We start from the raw sequence: 19438 nt of genomic DNA on the forward strand, positions 1-19438 counted from the left end.
ATTTTTTGAGTTGATTTTAATTTATTGTAGTCGATATTTGTATTAAATTTGATTCTGTCAAATTTAATTTTACACATTAACCACATTACGTAAATTATCATTAAATTTGAAAAATTTAAATTTAAAAAATTTTTGTTGTTACTAAAATGACGTAATCATTATTATAGAACACATCATTTGCGTATTTTTTATTTATCAGTACTTTATTTATCTTTCTCTGCTTGGCTGTTTAACACTATAAGAACTGTCAATAACTCTCCAATAATATTAAAAAAAACACATTTATGATTTTATAAATTATATTAAAATAGGAAGAAATTACATTTAGCACACTGAATTATTTTTTATATCTTTTGAGTTTATGAATAATGTGCCAAATAAAATTACTCTATTTTCATCATATGATATTACTAAAATAAATTAAGTATTTCAATATATATTTTAAGAAAATATTTTTATATCATCTATTACTTAAATAAGCACTGAGTTGTTAAATAAATTGACTACAATAATATTCTTAATGTTTTCTAATTATATTTGCTGTCAAAAATATTCAAAGTTATTAACTATTTTTGTTTGTATTTTTTACGACCAATTTATAAAATGAAAAACTGTAAAATAAAAGTTATTTTTACATAAATGTGAACTATTGCAAATTAAAAAACAAATGAAAAAAAATACTAATTATAAATTTTAACATTTCATGTAATTTCATTATAAAGGATGTGTATAGAATGTCCCNTAACATTTCATGTAATTTCATTATAAATGATGTGTATAGAATGTCCCTTAACGACACCTCATCAATATTTTCGAAAATATAAGAGTTAATCATTATTTTATTTTTAAACAATAAATGAATCTTTAATCTTTTGATAATTTTTAATAAAAAAATTAAATAATAATGAACTTTGATATTTTCAAGACATTTCATGAGGTGTATTTAAGAAAACACTATACATAAACATTACATATTCAAAATATACCTATTACTGCCATTTTGAAGAAAAATAACGAAAAAAGTATCATGTAATTTAGATAATATTAAAGTCATCAAAACTTTATGTTACATTCACTGTTAGCTTCGATGCGAAGCTGAGAAGGTATTGGTTTTACTAAGATGTGTTTTTTTGTGTCTGTTACCACTTTTTCTCAGCTCTCACAGAACCGATTTCTTTCAATGATATGTCAAAAGATCACAAATTGTATCTAGTCGAAAACATTACCCTCAACAATTGAAAAAAATTCCCTCGTTCCCCGTAAATGGGGGAAACCTCCAAAAAAATTACAAATTTAAAAATCGCTAATTTTCGAAATTTTATCAATTTTTTTTACTTAAAACTGCCATAACTTTTTCAAAAATAAACATATCAATATAATTCATTTTTATATAGATGCATAATATCATTATCTTTCATTAGGTATATTTTTTTCATAAATTTAACCTTTAACCTGCCCACAAGGAAGAATTTAAAATGACAACTTTTTCACAAAAAATTTACTTTTTCAACTTAAATTTTGAAACTGTTCCGGAAAGTCTGACACTTTTATTTATATCTTAAATTAAAGTTAATGTAATCTACTTTATTATGCGAAAAAAAAATTTCGGACTTTATTTTATCTTCACGGTGAAAATGGCTACCAAATGCTATTAATATGTGAAAATTCTCGATTTTATTTTTTACATTTTTAACTTTATATTGCTATGACATATTTAAAAGTGTATGGATCAACATTATTTTTTTATAAGAAATAATATTTTTTAATAATCCCTTTTTCATTCGACATACTTTATCTTAATTAGGATATTAATAATGAACTAGCAGATCATGTAACTTTTAGAATAATCCACCAATATTTTTAAATTAAACACTATCTAAAGATTTGCATCGAAGCGTTTTTTTTTTATAGTGATTTTAATCACTGTCAGATATCATTATACTTGATCCATCTATGCCACGTCACCACTGTGCCGCGACCCCCCTGTGCTGGGTTTTTTATATTATTTATTGTGTGATAATAAAATATTTAATGGGATGTCAAAATAAAAATGTTTCATTGCTTAATTTTTGTTTTGTTTTACGCCTATCAACCAAACAATTTTTTAGATAATGCTATTTTTATACTTATTTAAGCACATGTTTCTTTATTTATCTGTACTTATTTTTTCATAGTTCAATTTCTAAAAAAAAACATATAAATATAGTCTTTAACATTATATTCAATAGAAAGGCCATTAAGATTACTACCACGAATATTGAATAGTTTTTGTAATATTTCATAAAATATGGAAAATTATATAAAATTATCGGTTATTTTAATGTTCTTATGTTGCTGTACAGCCGTAAGTAATATTTAAAGCTTTTAAATTTTATGTTTCATTTATTAATTAACTAGCTGATAAATAACAGAATTGGATTTTCAAAATTTTTATAACTCATTAATAATTTTGAATAGGACATATTATTTCATCTGTCTGGAAATGATTAATTGATTAAGAAAGGTTTGGTTTTGCTCATCTAAAAAATGGTTATTCTTTTTTCAATCTGTTTTAAGAAAATAGCCACAGAGTTATTTATTTCGAAATAAAACAAAAATTTTATGATTTTGCAATGAATAATTTACTTATATATTATAGATAAATCTAACATCATTTAAAAATGAACTGTCGTCGATTACGGATATTAGCCAAAACTTTTATGGAATATCAAAAGGATATGTACATTCTTGTTTCATTAATAACAATTTGGTTCATGAAAAAATCATTAATAAAGGTAATAATTGTATTTAACGTTATTTTTGCACTGTAGTGCACTTAGAACATTATAATTTTTAGGTAATTATAAGTGAAATATGTATTCAAATATATTGCATTTTATGAAGTATGCAATTTATGAATAATGAATATGTCGGTCGTATTTTTATATGAATGCTTTTAAATGTATATATTAAAATTCAAAAACATCTTTGATTTAATATCAAAAAAAAAAATATCCCAAAAACCTATATAATCTCTTCCCTAATTTGAATTTTAAAGTTTTAATGCGCATTAAAAACTGCCCAAACCCTATTTCACCTAAAATTAATGTCCCTTCTTTTTCTTAATCTGTAAAATACAGGAAATTTATCTCACAACCCCCTCCAAAATGTTTTTGATTTTTCATCATGATTCAAATTATTATATCCGATTTGGCAACAATATTCATAAAAATTTCTACTTTGCCTCCGCCCGTACGATACTCATTCAATGGTGTAATTATAAGGTTATTTTGTTGTCATATCCCTCCATCTTTTTCTTTTGGTTTTTATAAATCTCCAAGAATTTTTCTGTCATCAAATTACACATATTTTATCAAATCCTCTCATGACTAAATAATTATATGGTAAAATTGGGACGTGGATTTTTCTTATATAAATACTCCCCAAAATGAAACTTTGATTACGCCACTGCACTCATTCGGCACTTGCAACCCGTTTATGTGTTACGAATATATGCAAGTATGAAGGAAACAGGAATGTCCTGATAAACATTGTGTAATGTAGTANATACAGTAGAACTCCAATTATCCGAACTCCGATCATCCGAATCGCCGATTATCCGAATCACTTTCAGAAAAAATCAGAAAAAAATTTGTCCAAAGTCCGCGGCGTCAGTGTAGGCACAACACGTGGTAAGAGTTCCCACTCCAGTTCCGGCGCATTGCAGTCACCTGTCATTGTTTATTTTGATTAGTCAGTGAATGGGTCCCGGTCCCCATTAATTCGGATAATTGGAGTTCTACTGTACAGACATATTTTAGGGCGCCCGTTCCTAATAATTTCAGAATATTAGTAAAGTTATTCTTGAAATTTGTCGTAATATTTAGTCAAATATTAAATTCAAGATCTTTTATTTTTTTCTCATCAACTATTTTTCTTAGTGATTTTATAAAAATATTTTAAACATATTTTCTGGTTATGCAAATAATAATAGCATTTCTTAAAAAGAATTTCTTAATTTATTACTGTCTATAATTGTTCTCATTAAATACACAACACATATGTACAAGTGTTCCATCATGATTTGATCTTTAAAAACTGTTTATTCAAAATGTAGTTTGCTAATAATTTTTATAGTTTTGGACTTCGTTAAAAGCATATTTTTTCTTAATATTTAACACTAATTAAAAAAAAAAAAAACTTATTTTATATTCGTTCAAAATCTTGAAAATGTCAATTTTTAGACCTTTTTAGACAAAAAATTTTAATGAGTCAATACTAATTTTTGGATAAACACTGATTGAGTTAAAGAAAATTTATTTTATTTTTATAAAATTTATTAAATATTACGTTTTACATAAGAAAAAAGATTTCTGAGGACTATTTGATAGTTAAACTATTATTATTTTTATAGTAAAATGGAGAATAGTCTAAATAAAATTTTGAATGAACGATATACAGTTTTCTAATATTATTTTTTGGTTAATATAACTTTTAGTTATAGGTGAGCGGGTTAAAAACAATTTAGATGAATTCTTGTCTGTGCATTATGGTAAAAATAGAGCATCGATAAACATTATCTTGCTCTTCATCTTTACTAAATCTTTAAATACTACTATCTAAAAAGCAATAATACAAAATTAGTTATCTAAAAGACAATATATTATCTAGACCATTCATTATTTAAAGTAAAAAAAAAATAGGTTTACTTAAGTAACTTTGAATATGTTATTTTTATAAATTTGATATTTACTATGATTATAAAAAATATGAATAATAAAAAAACGGTAACACAGTGAGTTACAGTGAAATATAGATGATATCTGTCAGTAATTAAAATTACTAAAAACATAACAAACAAATCAATAGATAGTGTATATTAATATACACTATCAACAGTTAAACACTGTTTAACTTTAAAAAATTGGTGGATTATTCCAAAAGCAAGGTCAATTCCTATTTACTTAATTATGTCTTGTTTAATAGTTCTTTGATTTATAAATATAATATATAAATAAATAATAATAATAATTTTTTTTTTACGCTTTTATTAACCCATTAAGGGCCATAGTGGCCTCCCCAAAGGAGGAGGTTTCTTAACCATTTTATTCTCCGGGACGGGTGGTTAGTCCGTCGCCGTAGAGTGGGATGGCGACTCTAATTACCAAACTGATCTCTTGTTCGGTAAATGAAGCCGCCCGTAATCGAGTTTCGAACTTGAGACAGTGCGCGTCAAGCACTGCCGCGTTACCGACTCGGTCACACCGTCCCACAAATAATAATTACAGAAATAAAATAAAATTGATGTTGAATAATTTAATATTGTAAATTTCAAGGAGAAATTATAAAAAGTAATAAAGCTGTTGTATAAGGAGTGATTCTTTTGATAATATTTACTCGATTTCTCTTAAAATAATAATTTTATTAAAAAAATTATTTTCGGTATTTTTTAATATTATGTACTTCTCATTTTATTAATTATTAATTTTTTTAGTTTCAATGCGATGCTGAGAAGGTATTTATTTTACCTAGATGTGTTTGTTTATTTTTTTTTTCCTGTGTCTGTCACTACTTTATCTCAACTCTCACTTTCTCAATGATACGTCAATACATCCCAAAATCATAGTTCGTTGAAGACATCACCTTCAAAAAATAAAAATTTTTAATAGAAGAAATCTACCAAAAAATTATGATTTTTTGTTTAATCGGTTATTTTTGAATTTTTTTTTTCTTAAAACTGCCATAACTTTAAAAAAAAAAATTAATGAAAATATTTTTATTTCGAAAGTAGCAGACTGAAGTGTGACCCCTTGATAGGCACCAGCACAACTATCTTCACACTCCACTAACTAATGGAGGATTTAGGTCAAAGACTAGTCAGCTCACAAAACTAATTGTTAACATTGTCTGAAGGACCAGCCAACCCGACTGTATTTCTATTTATTTTATTAAAAATTGCTATTTATTTTTATAAAATAATAGCAATAATAACTCTTATAACATTTATAAATAATTGTGCTGTAAAATATAATGGTAACACACAAGGCTTAAAACCGGTATCAAAAAAAAGGGTTATTGTTTTTGTTAATAACCGTGAAATTTGTAAAACCGGTTATCAATAAGTGGCTTGTTACAATATACATGGTTACTGGTAATCGATTTGAAATCTATTTTCATATTTATTGTTAACCGCTTATCACTTAATAATCGGTTTTAATTTTTAAAGGTAACCGTTAATCGTTTAAAACCGATTTTTAACCGTTTAAATACTTTTATGTTCTATGATTCTAGGTTAACATCTATAAAATTAAATCGGTAATCAATAATTAATTACCACTTTTATTTAAAAAAAAAAACCCTCAAGAGGTTCCGGTTCTCAAAAAAAAAAAGGTTTTTTACCGGTTTTCGGTTATAACTGATAACCGGTTTTAAGCCTTGGTAACACATACAAAACGCACACAAAATAATGAAATACTAATCAATACAAAAGTTAACGGAGACGGTCGTGGTCAAACCATCAATTCTCCTCTTTTTTAATTTGGTCCCCTACTCTTGTGTGTTGTTCCCTACTCATTTTACAATATTTGATGATTCTAATTTTTTTTTACAACTTGTATTGAAATTATAATAATTATCTTTTGCGGACATCATAAATAAAGGTTTTATCACACAACTAAACGAAATGTTTTTATTATTACAGCGTATTCAAATATTTTCACGACTGAATTTGATCAAAAATTTAAAGATTGGCAAGAGTTAATACAAGATAAACAAGACAAAATTATAAACGAATGTGAAAAAACTTATAATTATATTTTAAGTATTATAAGCGATTATGTTTGTAGTTTTTATAATAAAAGGACAGGACCATATTATGATAAAAATGGAAAAATTGAATGTAGAATACGAGTCCAAAACTGTTGTAGATATCTACCTTTTACAGAACTAGCCATTATCTATTCAAATGAATATATGGAAAACAAAGAATTAGGTGAATCGTCCTCAAACGTAATATATAAAAGTTCAGAAAAAATGAAAATTTATCACATACTTGAAAACCTAAAAATGTATAATGGCGAAAGTTCTGAAGTAGAATCTGCAATAACTATTCTATCAGAAGATATAAGTAAATTAGATTCTCTCAAATTAAATGTAATCCAATAATTTTTAACTTAATACATTTTAAGAAAATAAAATAACTATTCAAAATTATTGTTAATACATTAGAGATTTAAATACAAATCTTAAAAAAATATGACAAGTCATTTATATAACAGATTTTTAAATATTTCCAAGTGATTCTAAGTAATTGGTAAAATTTAATGTTTATTAACTTTTAATTTAAAGTATTATATGTATACTTCATATTTATTAAAATTACCTTTAACATTATAAAATGTTTTTTTATTTATTTATAATTAACTCATAGTGAAATCACTTGAACTGTAATATGGTAGGTCTTAGAGTTTTATTAGTTTATTAATCTGGGTAGGACATTCTGGTGTGACATTATTACTTCATTATTTAATCATCGACGTATAGTATACGCACTATAAAAAACTAAATTTGAAGAATCTAATGGTCATGACTTTAAGACATTTAATATATTTCCAATAAATTTAGTATTTCAATTACAATTTTGTGTGTACTAAAAAATCTAGATCAACGGGTTAAAACAAATTAAGTAATTAAAAAGGAAATTTTTGAGCATAGTAGGGATGTAAAGTATGAGCTGGATACCCCCCAAAACGACCCCGGCCGTTTCCTGTCCCTAGGTGGACGGCCTGTGTAAACGACCGAGGAAATATGGTGAAATGCATAGTCCCCCCACCCACATGATGTAGGTTTACCCAGTCATAGGTGGACGGGCGGTGTAAACGGCCGGGGGGGATATGACGAACGGCATAGTCCCCTTTTTTTTTTTTTTTTTTCCGACCGGCGCAATTGTGACCGCCCTGGAACTACCGTGAGGTATTACTTCAGGGCGGCCCACGCCGTCTCTAAAACTCACACCACCACGTTGTGAATCAGCCCGAAATTAATCAAGAGCTGATTCACAACGTGGTGTGGCCTCCTCCGTTAAAAGCGAAGGGGCAAAAATAACTCACAAAAACATAAAACATATAAACACTAGTACCTAAGGCGCCGGCCTAAACCAGCGCCTTAGGTCCTCCTGTACCGGGCGGCGCGGCTGCCTCTGTCTCAGGCGTTCAGCTTCCTCCTTCTTTTTCAAGATGGATTCGGCGAACACCTGGACGAGCCTCCACGCCTCCCGGCTCCTCAACATCAGGTCCACCATGGACCCGACTCGGAACGTGGACCCTAGTCGAGACTCCAAAGAGTCCCGTTCCTGGGCCCACGCCTCGCACCGGAAGAGGGTGTGCAAAGCGCTATCAGCCTCTCCCGGGCGATCCGAACAGTGGTCGCACGTCGGCGCGGCTGCTTTACGAATACGGTGTAAGTACTCGTTAAAGCAGCCGTGGCCGGACATCACTTGGGTGAGACGATAAGTCATCTCACCGTGAGTCCGGTCCACCCACCTGTCCAGCCGATCGGGTCCTATGAGGGACCTGGTCCACTCGCCTCTCGTTTCCTCCGAGAGGCGAGTCCGCCACCGAAGCATGGTCATCCGCCTGAGCGCCAGCTGGTCCTCGGGTTCGAGGGACCGGTTGTGCTCTCGGCGGAGCTCATGCCCGGCGGCGCGTTCCTCGGCGAGCAGATCGGCGGGCGGCAATGACGACAGGATACCCGCCGCCACTCCGGACACCGTTCGGTAAGCCGAAACTGTCCGGATCGCCGCCCGCCTTTGCACCCTGAGCAGGGCTTCACGGTTTTTGGACGAATACTCAAGAGTATCCGCCCAAACCGGGGACCCGTACAGGAGAACCAAATGTACGACGCTGACTAAAAGTCTACGCCGCATCTCTCTCGGCCCTCCCAGATTGGGCATGAGTCCCGCCAAGCAATTCATGACTTTCTGGGCCCGCTGGGCCGCACGAGTAATGTGCGGCCCGAACTTTAGACGTTTGTCTATGACAAGGCCCAGATAAGTCATGGAGTCCTTAAGCGGGATCTCCACCCCCAGCAGAGGCCCGAGAACCGACCCTTGCGGGACGCCTCCCGTAACAGGTAGGATTCTCGGGCCCACGGCGCTCTCGTAAGAGATGACCCGATCGCTAAAGTACGACTGGATCATCCGCCCGAGGTAAGGAGGCACCCGAAACGCGTCCAGAGCTCCGAGGATGTGTGACCATCGCACGGAGTTGAACGCGTTTCGGATGTCCAAACTCACCGCCACCCCGAAACCCTGCTCGGTTTTGGCCTTGAGGGCCAAGTCCCTGAAGAGGGAGGCCGCGTCATCCGTCGACCTCCCCCTCCGGAAGCCAGTCAAGTCCGTTCCAGGTTCCAAGCTGTCCATTGCCAATACCCTCCCGGCTATTTCACCGGTGGGAGTGGCTTGGTCACCACCACTCCCTGCAGTCGCCCTCACCCACCCACATGATGTGTGTTTACCCTGTCCTAGGTTTTACGGGTGGTGTAAACGGCCGGGGGGATATGGTGAAAGGTCGATGTTTCTCGTTCCTAGATATCATTTCGTTATACCATGGTACATGTTACCTTGGTATATGCATAGTATACCGAGATAGATGGAACATCATGTAGTATATCTTGATATATGACAGAAAATTAGAGGTATTTTAAAAATTACATAATTTTAGAATTATTTGAAAATATTTGAATGCAGAAAGTGAAAGGTGTAATCAAGGGACGACGGCGGCTATTAATCCAACGAAACCCAACTATAGCTATGCGATGTGTAGGCCTTTGGTCATAGAGAGCCCTCTTACTTGACTGACGTATGTATTAAAACAGTAAATCAGCGGTTTACCCCTACATAGAAGGGGAGGTGATAATGAAACTCATCATAAGGTGATCATTATTATGATATTAAAGTAAATAAATAAATATGTACAATATTATACTATTTTATAAGAATTGAGTTATTTTTTAATTATAGAGAAAATATTTATTCGTTTGAAATAATATTTTATCAAATTCTTTTTTGATTATTCAGTCACACTACCGCGTTTGTTAATAGACATTTTTTTGTTAATGTGTAATCGTTATTGTATAAAACATGTATACACATAACCTATTACATATATTTGTATACAAATGTTTAGAAATCGAAAGTTTAAAATTAATTATTATGATATTAAAGTGAAATTACTTAAGTGAAGAAGAAAAGAGTTAGTATACGGGGATATGTGACCTATGATTTGCTGACCCTCCTATGAAAATATGTGATTTTTCCGCATAAAAGAAGGATTATTACTCGAGTAAAATTAATAGTGTTGTGTCAGTTAAACGCCTTAAAAATGTTTTCTTGTGACAAGTGTGAAAAAGTGTATGTCGCCAAAAACTGTTTGATGAGACATAGAAAAATCCATGATGGTATACGATCTAAGTGTTATTTATGCCCATCTAGTTTTTCAGACAAATGTGGACTTGTACTGGGGCCTGCCTGCATTCTCTCCACAACATTTACATTTTCTAAAAACAAATATTCATGTATTAATTTTAGCATATAAATTTTTAATAATATATTTTCTTTACTTACCAGTCGTTGACATAGCTCTCGAATCTGCATGATTTCCAATAGCAATATTATAGTCCACACCATACTTTACGAGATCTAAAATAATACACTTATATTAACACTCTACTAATATATTTTCTCTTTTCATATTACTATTTTACTAAATAAACAATTGTAATACTCACGATGAATTGTCTTAACACGACGCCAGAGTGCCCATTTATCCGAAAAAGTAGTAGATGGGCATAAATAACACTTAAATCGTATACCATCATGACTCTTTTGATGACGTACCAGTCCATGTTTGAATGCAAACACTTTTTCACACTTGTCACAAGAAAACATTTTTAAGGCGTTTAACTGACACAACACTATTAATTTTACTCGAGTAATAATCCTTCTTTTATGCGGAAAAATCACATATTTTAATAGGAGGGTCAGCAAATCATAGGACACATATCCCCGTATACTAACTCTTTTCTTCATCACTTAAACATTTTCAACTTATAATTACTTATTAATTACAGTTTATTAAGTAATTTCTAATAAACTATTCATTCTTTCATAGCCCCTCTTCTTATGTACTCCCCATACTTGTGATATCTACTGTCATAAGAGAGCCCTCCACTCTTTACCCTTTCACGGGAAGGGGGCCCTATGCCGTTCATCATATCCCCCCGACCGTTTACACCGCCCGTCCACCTAGGACAGGGAAACCACAACATGTGGGTGGGGGGACTATGCCTTTAACCATATCTAAATAGCCGTTTACACCGCCCGTCCACCTAGGACAGGGTAAACCCACAACATGTGGGATAGGAGGGTATGGCAATCATACTTTACACCCCTACTTTATTTTAAAGTCGAAAAAGTAATTTTTAAATTTGAGTAAGCATAAATAGCCCATTTTATCAAGTGACGAAAGTAACGAACAGTTGCCGAGTCGGTAACTCTTGTCTTCTACGTTTAGGGTACGAGGTTCAAATCCGTCTCTGGCTATTAATATTTTGCATTTTTTTTTTGAGTTAGAATAAAATTTTTAAATCATTTGATATTTATCTCATTTAGATTCAATAACTTCAATGAATATAAGGGATCCTATCACTATAGTTTCCCCTTGTGAGAAGAAATTTATATTCATGTTAATATTATTTTACTATGTGGTTCTTTTTGTTGCTACGATTTATTTTGCAACCCTCACTAGACCTACTATTTCAACGATACGTCAAATGATTACAATTCTTATTTAGTTTAAGTTATTACTGTTAAAAATCGAAAAAATATACCTTATTCAAATAACAAGTAGCTTAACCAGCTTTTTCCATACAAACAATTAAAATCATTAATTTCTAATATTCTTAAAGTATCCATTGTCGAATTAGATTTGATATGATAACAGTATTCAACTACAAAAATAAATAATTTTACTTTGTAATTTATTAATTTTTTAACTTTATTTGTGAGTGCTACTACTAGTTTTTTTGTAACATGTTGCTATATAAATCATAAATTTAAAAAAAAAAATGATTTTTAGTTTCACCTGAATTTAACGATGGATTTTTACAATTATAATCAAATTATATAATACACTAAATTGAGTAAATCTTTTTAGCAACTTTTTTTTTATTGGTTTTTTTAGATATATAATTATTAAAATTAATTAAATTCTGAATATTTCTATTGTAGAATCTTTTTAAACGCCAAAAGTTAATTAGAAATGATTACTATGATTTTTATTTAAGTGATCTATTTCGATAAAAATGTAAAAAAATCTAACTTTTCTGATAAATGTACTGTAAATAGTAATTATAAAATTCCCTGATTGCATATTAATCTTAACACTTTCTTTTTTTTCTATTTAATAATGTCAATTTCAAACTTGCAAGTTGAGCTAAATGTAATGGTGATAAATTCATTTTTTTTTTTAATAAAACTTTCACTTTAAAGGACAATAAAAAGTAGGTTTAAAATTACTTTTATTTTAAGATTACGTTTAACGTATTAAAAATCAAAATCAATAATAATTTGAAAACAATTAATTTTAAAAATTATATAATATATAATTAATAATATTTCATATGACATGACACGGCACCGCCTTTTGCTCTAGACTGGTGCTCGCCCGTGTCTCTCTCGACATCAGCCGTCCAGCTATTAATATGACAATCGGTTGTCTCCCCGCCTTTACACTGTGATAAGACCGCCGCCGAATATGGATTACTGATATTGTGTCCTGTTCCGTTTTCGACGTACACCTTACTGGTGGCACGATTCCGTTCTCTCTGCTTTTGTTTTCTCGGTTGTTTATTTTCGCCTTTGGTTGGTTTCGTTTTGTATAACATTTTTCATCGACCGTTACGCGGAAAGCCTCCGTGCGGTGAAATATTGGAAACGCTGAAGGGAGTTAAATATATCTTTTTTGTTAAGGCGTCTGGGTACCGACCTTTTTTCAGGGGTCGAATATAGGCAATTTTGCGGTTTTATATGTTACGCAGTGTCGCGTTGTGTGAGAAATAAATGATTATTAGGGGAGTGTCCATTATTGGGAGTATTTTCGTCGTGTTATAGTCGATAACAAAACCGATTGTGTACCTGCCTTACTTTTTGATGCAATACGATTATGTTGATAACGACACACGTTTATTTTATGTAGTATAAAAACAATAGTTTAACACCAGCCTCACTGTAAATACTAATAGACATGTCATGATTTCACAAATTTTAATTGATTATAAAAATAATTAAACTATTTATTTTCGACGATTAAGAAAAACTAAATATTTACAGAAAACAAGTTAAATCATATGAGATCCACATCGATTATTTTGAAGTTATAAAACTATAAAAAAACTAATTTTAATTATAAGAATTCAATTTACAAAATTACATTATTTACACCACTAAAATATTTAAGTTTTATAAGCCTGTTCTTATGGGAAGTCCTTTATCATTCACTTATCCATTTTCAATAGCAAACCTAGTTTCTTCTTTCCCCGCTAACTATCGAATCCCATGCAGTTTTTTCAGTTTGCTTAGCAATATAATCATGATATTTTTGATACGTCTTATTACTCATACATGGCATATTTAGTACAGCAGAAAACTGTTCTAAATTTGTAAACCCCTGACTAGTATTCAAAGTAGCAGTAACAACTGCAGTATTTATACTATGAGAATCATTTAATTTGGAATCCTCTGAATAAATAATTTTTTTTTTTTTGCAAAAATTACATTCAAAGTGAAATTCTGAAAAAAAACCCTTTGAACTTCAGTTTTAAATACAAGATTTGAAAAATTACAAGAAAATAACTCGTGTTTAATTGATTTCGAACTATTAAAAAAATATTAAAAATAATATAAAAAAACTATTAAAATAATTGGTTAACTTCTGAAGACATTTTTTTACAAGTATCAAGAGTTTGTGCACTGAGTGACAATGGTAAAAAATCATAAAAACTATCATCTCCAATTTTTCTAGAGAAAAAAAAAATGTTTGTTTCTAATCAATTATATTTTAACCTTGCCCTTCTTAAAAAATTTTTCTTCGTGAAAAAATTACTCATTCATTTATTAAATTCTCCTCGTTACTTGTTTGAGGTATGTCAAGTAAAATGTTAGTTTGAGAATTGGACACATTCTACCAAAATAATGTATATTGTATTTATTTTTTAATTTTCATGTGTAGCTGAAGTGGTATCTTGATTTTACAATAATGTGTTTTTTATTTACAAATATTTTCTACTAATAAGAACTATTAATTTTCAGTCTGATGGTGTACCTAAATAATTTTTTTTTTTTTGAAATGTCACTTATACCTCATGAATTCTAAGCACTTCGTATTATATTAAATATAGGTTATATCTCATTATCACTCAAATCTGACCACCTTTTTTAAAAAAAATGATTTACTTTTTTTTATTGTATGTAGTTTAAAATTCATTTTATTCATAACATCAGTTACTTAGTGTTAGATCTAGTTTGATAACATAGTGTGAGACAGAAAAACACGTTTTTGTGTCAGATTTAAAGAGAAATTATTAAAATATAATGCTGAATACATTAACAAGATATATTTTTTGATCTTTTGGCGTATCGTTGAACAATAAATATCCAGTAGGTACAGATATGGATAGACACAAGCAAAAAACACATCATAGTAAAACTAATACCTTCTCAGTTTTCTATCGAAACTAAAAAATTGTATGAAAATTATTTTTATATATTCGTACCTCAACAGATATTTTTTTATGACTCCCCATTTTTTTAGCGACACTTATATAGGAATACAAAAACAAAATTTGTTTCTTACTATGTAATAATGACAGGTTTGCAAATAAGATAAAAGCAAATAATCTAATATCATATATACAGGTATAATATCAAGTATAATATCAAGTATGCATTGTAACTATTTTTAGGCAGTCGGTATTGCCCTATGCAACCTATAGGCAATAAAATAGCGCAGCGGATAACGCACATACGCGCACGAGGATGTCACATATAACAGCTACTGTTTTAAATGTATCCGATCATGTGAGGTGGTTGGCGGAAGGGGGTGACCGTAGCTTCTGGGAACACCACTAATAGGGGCCCATAATTATTTCCCTCCCGGGCCCAAACTTTTCTCTCTACGGCTTTGATTGTGGACATTATATTTTTGTTTGATCTGAAATTAGTTTTTCTTATGAATTATTGCTTTGAATGGGTCCTTTTTTTTTGGGGAAAATNTTGAATGGGTCTTTTTTTTTTGGGGAAAACTTTTTATTTTTTTTATCTAGGCCCAGTAACTAAATTTTTGCAAAAGTCACTGTACTGAATGATTGTAATCTTCAATCAACGATCTTCTTACTATTGCAGTTATGAATAAAACAAATTAGTGTATAATGTATTCCTATTAATTTTTTAAAAGCTTTGTAATTGCTAGCCAACTCAAGGGCGGATACAAGGGGTTGATATTAATGGCAATTACCTTTTCTCATTCTTAAAAAAAAAAAAAGTCAAATATTTAATAAAAATAAAATACTTATAAATATCTTCTTTCAGTACCCACCTTGAGCTAATAGTGAAGTGGTATCTTTTAAAATAAGTGAAGTGCTGTGATTATTTGAGGGTTTCTTTATTTCTTTTTACTATTCACATTATTCGTTATGTTTTTAAAAAGTCATTAACCATTACCTTGTGGTGAAATTTTACTATAATTTTACTGTAAAAAATTAGAATTTTCCAGTCACTGTGTACTAATTTTCCATATTTCAATGAAATTTTACTACTCGAGTTTGTGAAATATAAAAGAATATTAAATTTGCAGTATTATGGTACAGAAAATTTCCATATTTTTTTTTACAGTGTATTTATCAGAAAAATTAAAATGGTGATTTTGAATTGTATGAAATACCTAACAATAACTTACTTTTTTTCACACACTAAATTTTATATTTTTATATCCAAAGCTTCGTCACGGAAACTGAAAATATTATTTCAATTTTCTGTTAAGGTTTTCAAAACTTTCATCTTTTTCAGCTAGTATGGATATAAGGAATTATTTTGGTCGAAAACGTTCCCGTCTAGAAGAGACTTCCANATATGGATATAAGGAATTATTTCGGTCGAAAACGTTCCCGTCTAGAAGAGACTTCCAACTTGCCTAGGATTTCTTCATCTACGAATACTGTAGATGCTCAAGTTGATTCCCAGTCTGAATCAAACTCAGTAAAGGTGTTATCAACATCAACAGTGTCAATGAATGAGCTAGAAGATTTACTTAAAAAAGGAGAACCTATCAAACAAACAGTTTTGACGCAGTACCCTAAAACTAAAGATCGTTCTTTTCAAGCATTATGGTTCCACGAATATAAGTGGTTGATGTATTCGGTGGAAAAAGACGCTGCCTTTTGTTATGCGTGTATGCAATTCAAACCATCAGGAATGAAAGATGTTGCATATACTTCGAGTGGCTTTAAAAACTGGAAAAATGCTAAAGATGCTAAAAGAGGTTTTCCAAGACACGAAAAGACAGGATCGCATGTTGAAGCTATGATTATGTGGGAAGAAAAAAAGAATCGACAAACTTCAAACACAGAAATTTCAACTCTTGTCAATGACAAAACCCTGGAAAAACACAGATATTATTTAAAATCGATTTTCGAAGTCGTTCAATTCCTGGTGATCAATGAACTTTCATTTCGCGGATCCTATGACATTGATGAGAAAGCTGAACGTGGATTATTCATTAAACTTTTCGAGTTCGCATTGAAAAAAGACAGATTTTTAGCTGAATGCAACGAAACTATACCAAATAATGGAAAATACACGTCTCCAGAAATACAAAATGAAATCATTCAAATCATGGCGGAATCTGTTAGAGAATCAGTAGTTATTGATGTGATGAAATCTGATGTTCCATGGTTTACGCTAATGGAAGATGGGACCAAAGACAAAAACAACAGAGAAAACATAGCTATCGCTATTAGATACGTAAAGGAAGGAAAACCTCGAGAATCTTTACTCAATATTATCACAACCAAGGAATTGGACGCTAAAACATTTACCGAGAAAACTATTGAAACATTGCGTGAGAATAGCATCGATCTGTCACGTCTTCTGAGTCAATGCTATGATGGAGCTAATGTGATGAGTGGTAAAAAAGGAGGTGTCTCTGGTCTCTTGGAACAACACCTTAATCGTAAAATTCCTTACATACACTGCTTCAACCATCGTCTCCATCTCGTCGTTGTAAAAGCAGTGTCTGACAATGATTCTCTGAGAGACTTTTTCGACATGTGTATGATGCTACATGAATTTTTTCACCATCCCAAAATTTCTTCTTTATATGAAGGACAGACCATTGTACGATTGCTACCGCAACGATGGTCCGGTCATTTTGCAATTACGAAGGTGGTGTCATCAAACTACTCTGAAATCAATCGAGTGCTGGATCAAGTAGTCACCCAGTCAACACTGTTCAATGGAGAAGATAGAGCAAAGAGTATCGGGATCAAAACAGTTATAGAGACGGAAGAATTTCGATTTTGCTTGATTTTTGCAAAAAAGTTTTTGGGGCTCTTACATCCAGCGGATGCTGCAATGCAGTCACGGACAGCGAGCCTGAAAGTCGGGCTTGATGTTGTAAAGTCAGTTCTTCAACAACTTCAAGTTATGAGAACAAGCCAAAAGGAATTCGAGTTGATTTTAGAAGATGCGAATAAGCTCATACCAATGATCGAATCAACGAACAATACAATGTCCAAACGAAAAATCAAAACAAGTGAGCATCCAAGCTACATTACTGAGACCAGATTACCTTCATACTCTGCAAATCACGCAATTGATGGGGATTTACAAAACTCAAAGATGAAGCTAAAACAAACTTACAATGAATGCCTAGATCTTATTATAAATGAAATCAATCGACGCTTCTCAGACAATCAAGAGCTAGTTACTGCCATTTCCAGAATAAGCGAATTCAAAACTGATAATATGAATGTTTTCAAGGAACTCGGTAATTCTAAAAATTTACAGTAAATGTGAATTTTTTTACTAGCATGTTTCTTACTACCCTTTCACTAGTAACTCAAATTCATAAATTTTCAGGTTTGAAAGTTCCCAGTGAAGAAGAATTGGCAGTTGTGAAAAACTTCCTCATCCAGCGAGAAGCACAGACTGACGATGGAACTAGATTAGAGGTACTTTTCAGATTTCGTGAAGCTTTCCTTGAAACGTACGAATTGATGGCAGCTGTTGAGACATTTGGGTGTAGTACAGCAACTTGCGAATCAACTTTTTCAACATTGACTGCAATCAATAGGCCACAGCGCTTGTCAATGTCCCATGCTCGCATGGCTGATCTAGTGTACTTGGCTTTCGAACGACATCGCACAAGTGCATTGAATATCGATGTAGTTCTCAGAAAATTTAATGATAGGAAAAATCGTAAACTGGCATTGTACCAAGTTACCTAATAATATTTTCTGTATGTTTTCTTTCGCACATGAAATTTAAAAATACAAAGCATACACGTTCATCACTCATTTATTGTTTATTTATTTATTTATTTATTATTTTCATAATTTATTGTTGTAAATTTTACCCTGCCCGCAGGCCGGTATCCAGAAATTCATTTCGGGGGGTACCCAAGTTAGGTCTGGCTACGGGCCTGGTTTGAGCGTACATAACAACCCGTTTTTGTTCCATCAGTACGACAAAACTACTAATGCGATAAGAATTCTGAAAACAAATTTGAATTTAGTATCATGTCACTTAGGTATCGGTCAGGCCACTTTTTTGAAATTGTGATTCCTTCAACGTAAAAAATTATTTTGAAATTTTTTAAATTATTCGAAAATGAAAACTGTAATAAAGGGTAAAAAACATCAAAATTTCAAAAATATGGCCTGACCGATACCTAAGTGACATGATGCTGAATTCAAATTTGTTTTCAGAATTCTTATCGCATCAGTAATTTTGTCGTACTGATGGAACAAAAACGGGTTGTTTTTGACTAAAAAGCGGTCGGTACCCAGACGCCTTAAAAGCATACTAATACTACTTATCGGGAACGTGTTGTGTAACCGCCCAGACGTATATTGGATTACGCGTTAGACAATGTTGATAGTTGAGTTCTGCACTATTTAGCAATGAGCGAGTAAGCGAGTGGTACAATTCTTACCATTTACTAAAGATAATAAATATTTAATTAATTTTTTTTTTTAATGGTATAAATTAGAATATTCTATAAAAATTGTATCTTTTTTTTTTCTAAAAAAAATTTTCGATCCTAATAAATATTATAGTATTTAAAAAATAGAAATTGAAATATCTAATCAGGATAGAAAAATAACATATTAATTTTTTTCTAAACTA

At 31.4% G+C, this 19438-nt stretch overlaps 2 protein-coding genes across 2 annotated transcripts; both read left to right on the forward strand.

Annotated features, from left to right (window-relative positions):
* The first annotated feature begins 2201 nt into the window (after window positions 1-2201).
* LOC126899674 (uncharacterized) lies at window positions 2202-7307 on the forward strand. The gene is made up of 3 exons (XM_050674760.1): window positions 2202-2344; window positions 2639-2774; window positions 6680-7307. Exons 1-3 carry the CDS (start codon window positions 2288-2290, stop codon window positions 7141-7143), a joined length of 657 nt encoding a protein of 218 aa, XP_050530717.1. The 5' UTR covers window positions 2202-2287; the 3' UTR covers window positions 7144-7307.
* An 8855-nt stretch (window positions 7308-16162) lies between these two features.
* On the forward strand, window positions 16163-18537 carry LOC126898050 (uncharacterized). Its single transcript, XM_050671999.1, has 2 exons — window positions 16163-18077; window positions 18170-18537. Exons 1-2 carry the CDS (start codon window positions 16163-16165, stop codon window positions 18535-18537), a joined length of 2283 nt encoding a protein of 760 aa, XP_050527956.1.
* The last annotated feature ends 901 nt before the right edge of the window (window positions 18538-19438 follow it).

The sequence above is a fragment of the Daktulosphaira vitifoliae genome, unplaced genomic scaffold (genome assembly GCF_025091365.1).
Source record: "Daktulosphaira vitifoliae isolate Bord-2020 unplaced genomic scaffold, ASM2509136v1 Scaffold_2, whole genome shotgun sequence".
NCBI classification, from domain to species: Eukaryota; Metazoa; Arthropoda; class Insecta; order Hemiptera; family Phylloxeridae; genus Daktulosphaira; species Daktulosphaira vitifoliae.

Bases quoted from the DNA above. Each gene is read 5' to 3' on its own strand.
- LOC126899674 (XM_050674760.1), top strand. From the start codon at position 2,288: ATGGAAAATTATATAAAATTATCGGTTATTTTAATGTTCTTATGTTGC. The intron at 2,345-2,638 runs GTAAGTAATATT...TATATATTATAG, and splicing joins TCTTATGTTGCTGTACAGCC to ATAAATCTAACATCATTTAA. The intron at 2,775-6,679 runs GTAATAATTGTA...TTATTATTACAG, and splicing joins TGAAAAAATCATTAATAAAG to CGTATTCAAATATTTTCACG.
- LOC126898050 (XM_050671999.1), top strand. From the start codon at position 16,163: ATGGATATAAGGAATTATTTCGGTCGAAAACGTTCCCGTCTAGAAGAG. The intron at 18,078-18,169 runs GTAATTCTAAAA...ATAAATTTTCAG, and splicing joins GAATGTTTTCAAGGAACTCG to GTTTGAAAGTTCCCAGTGAA.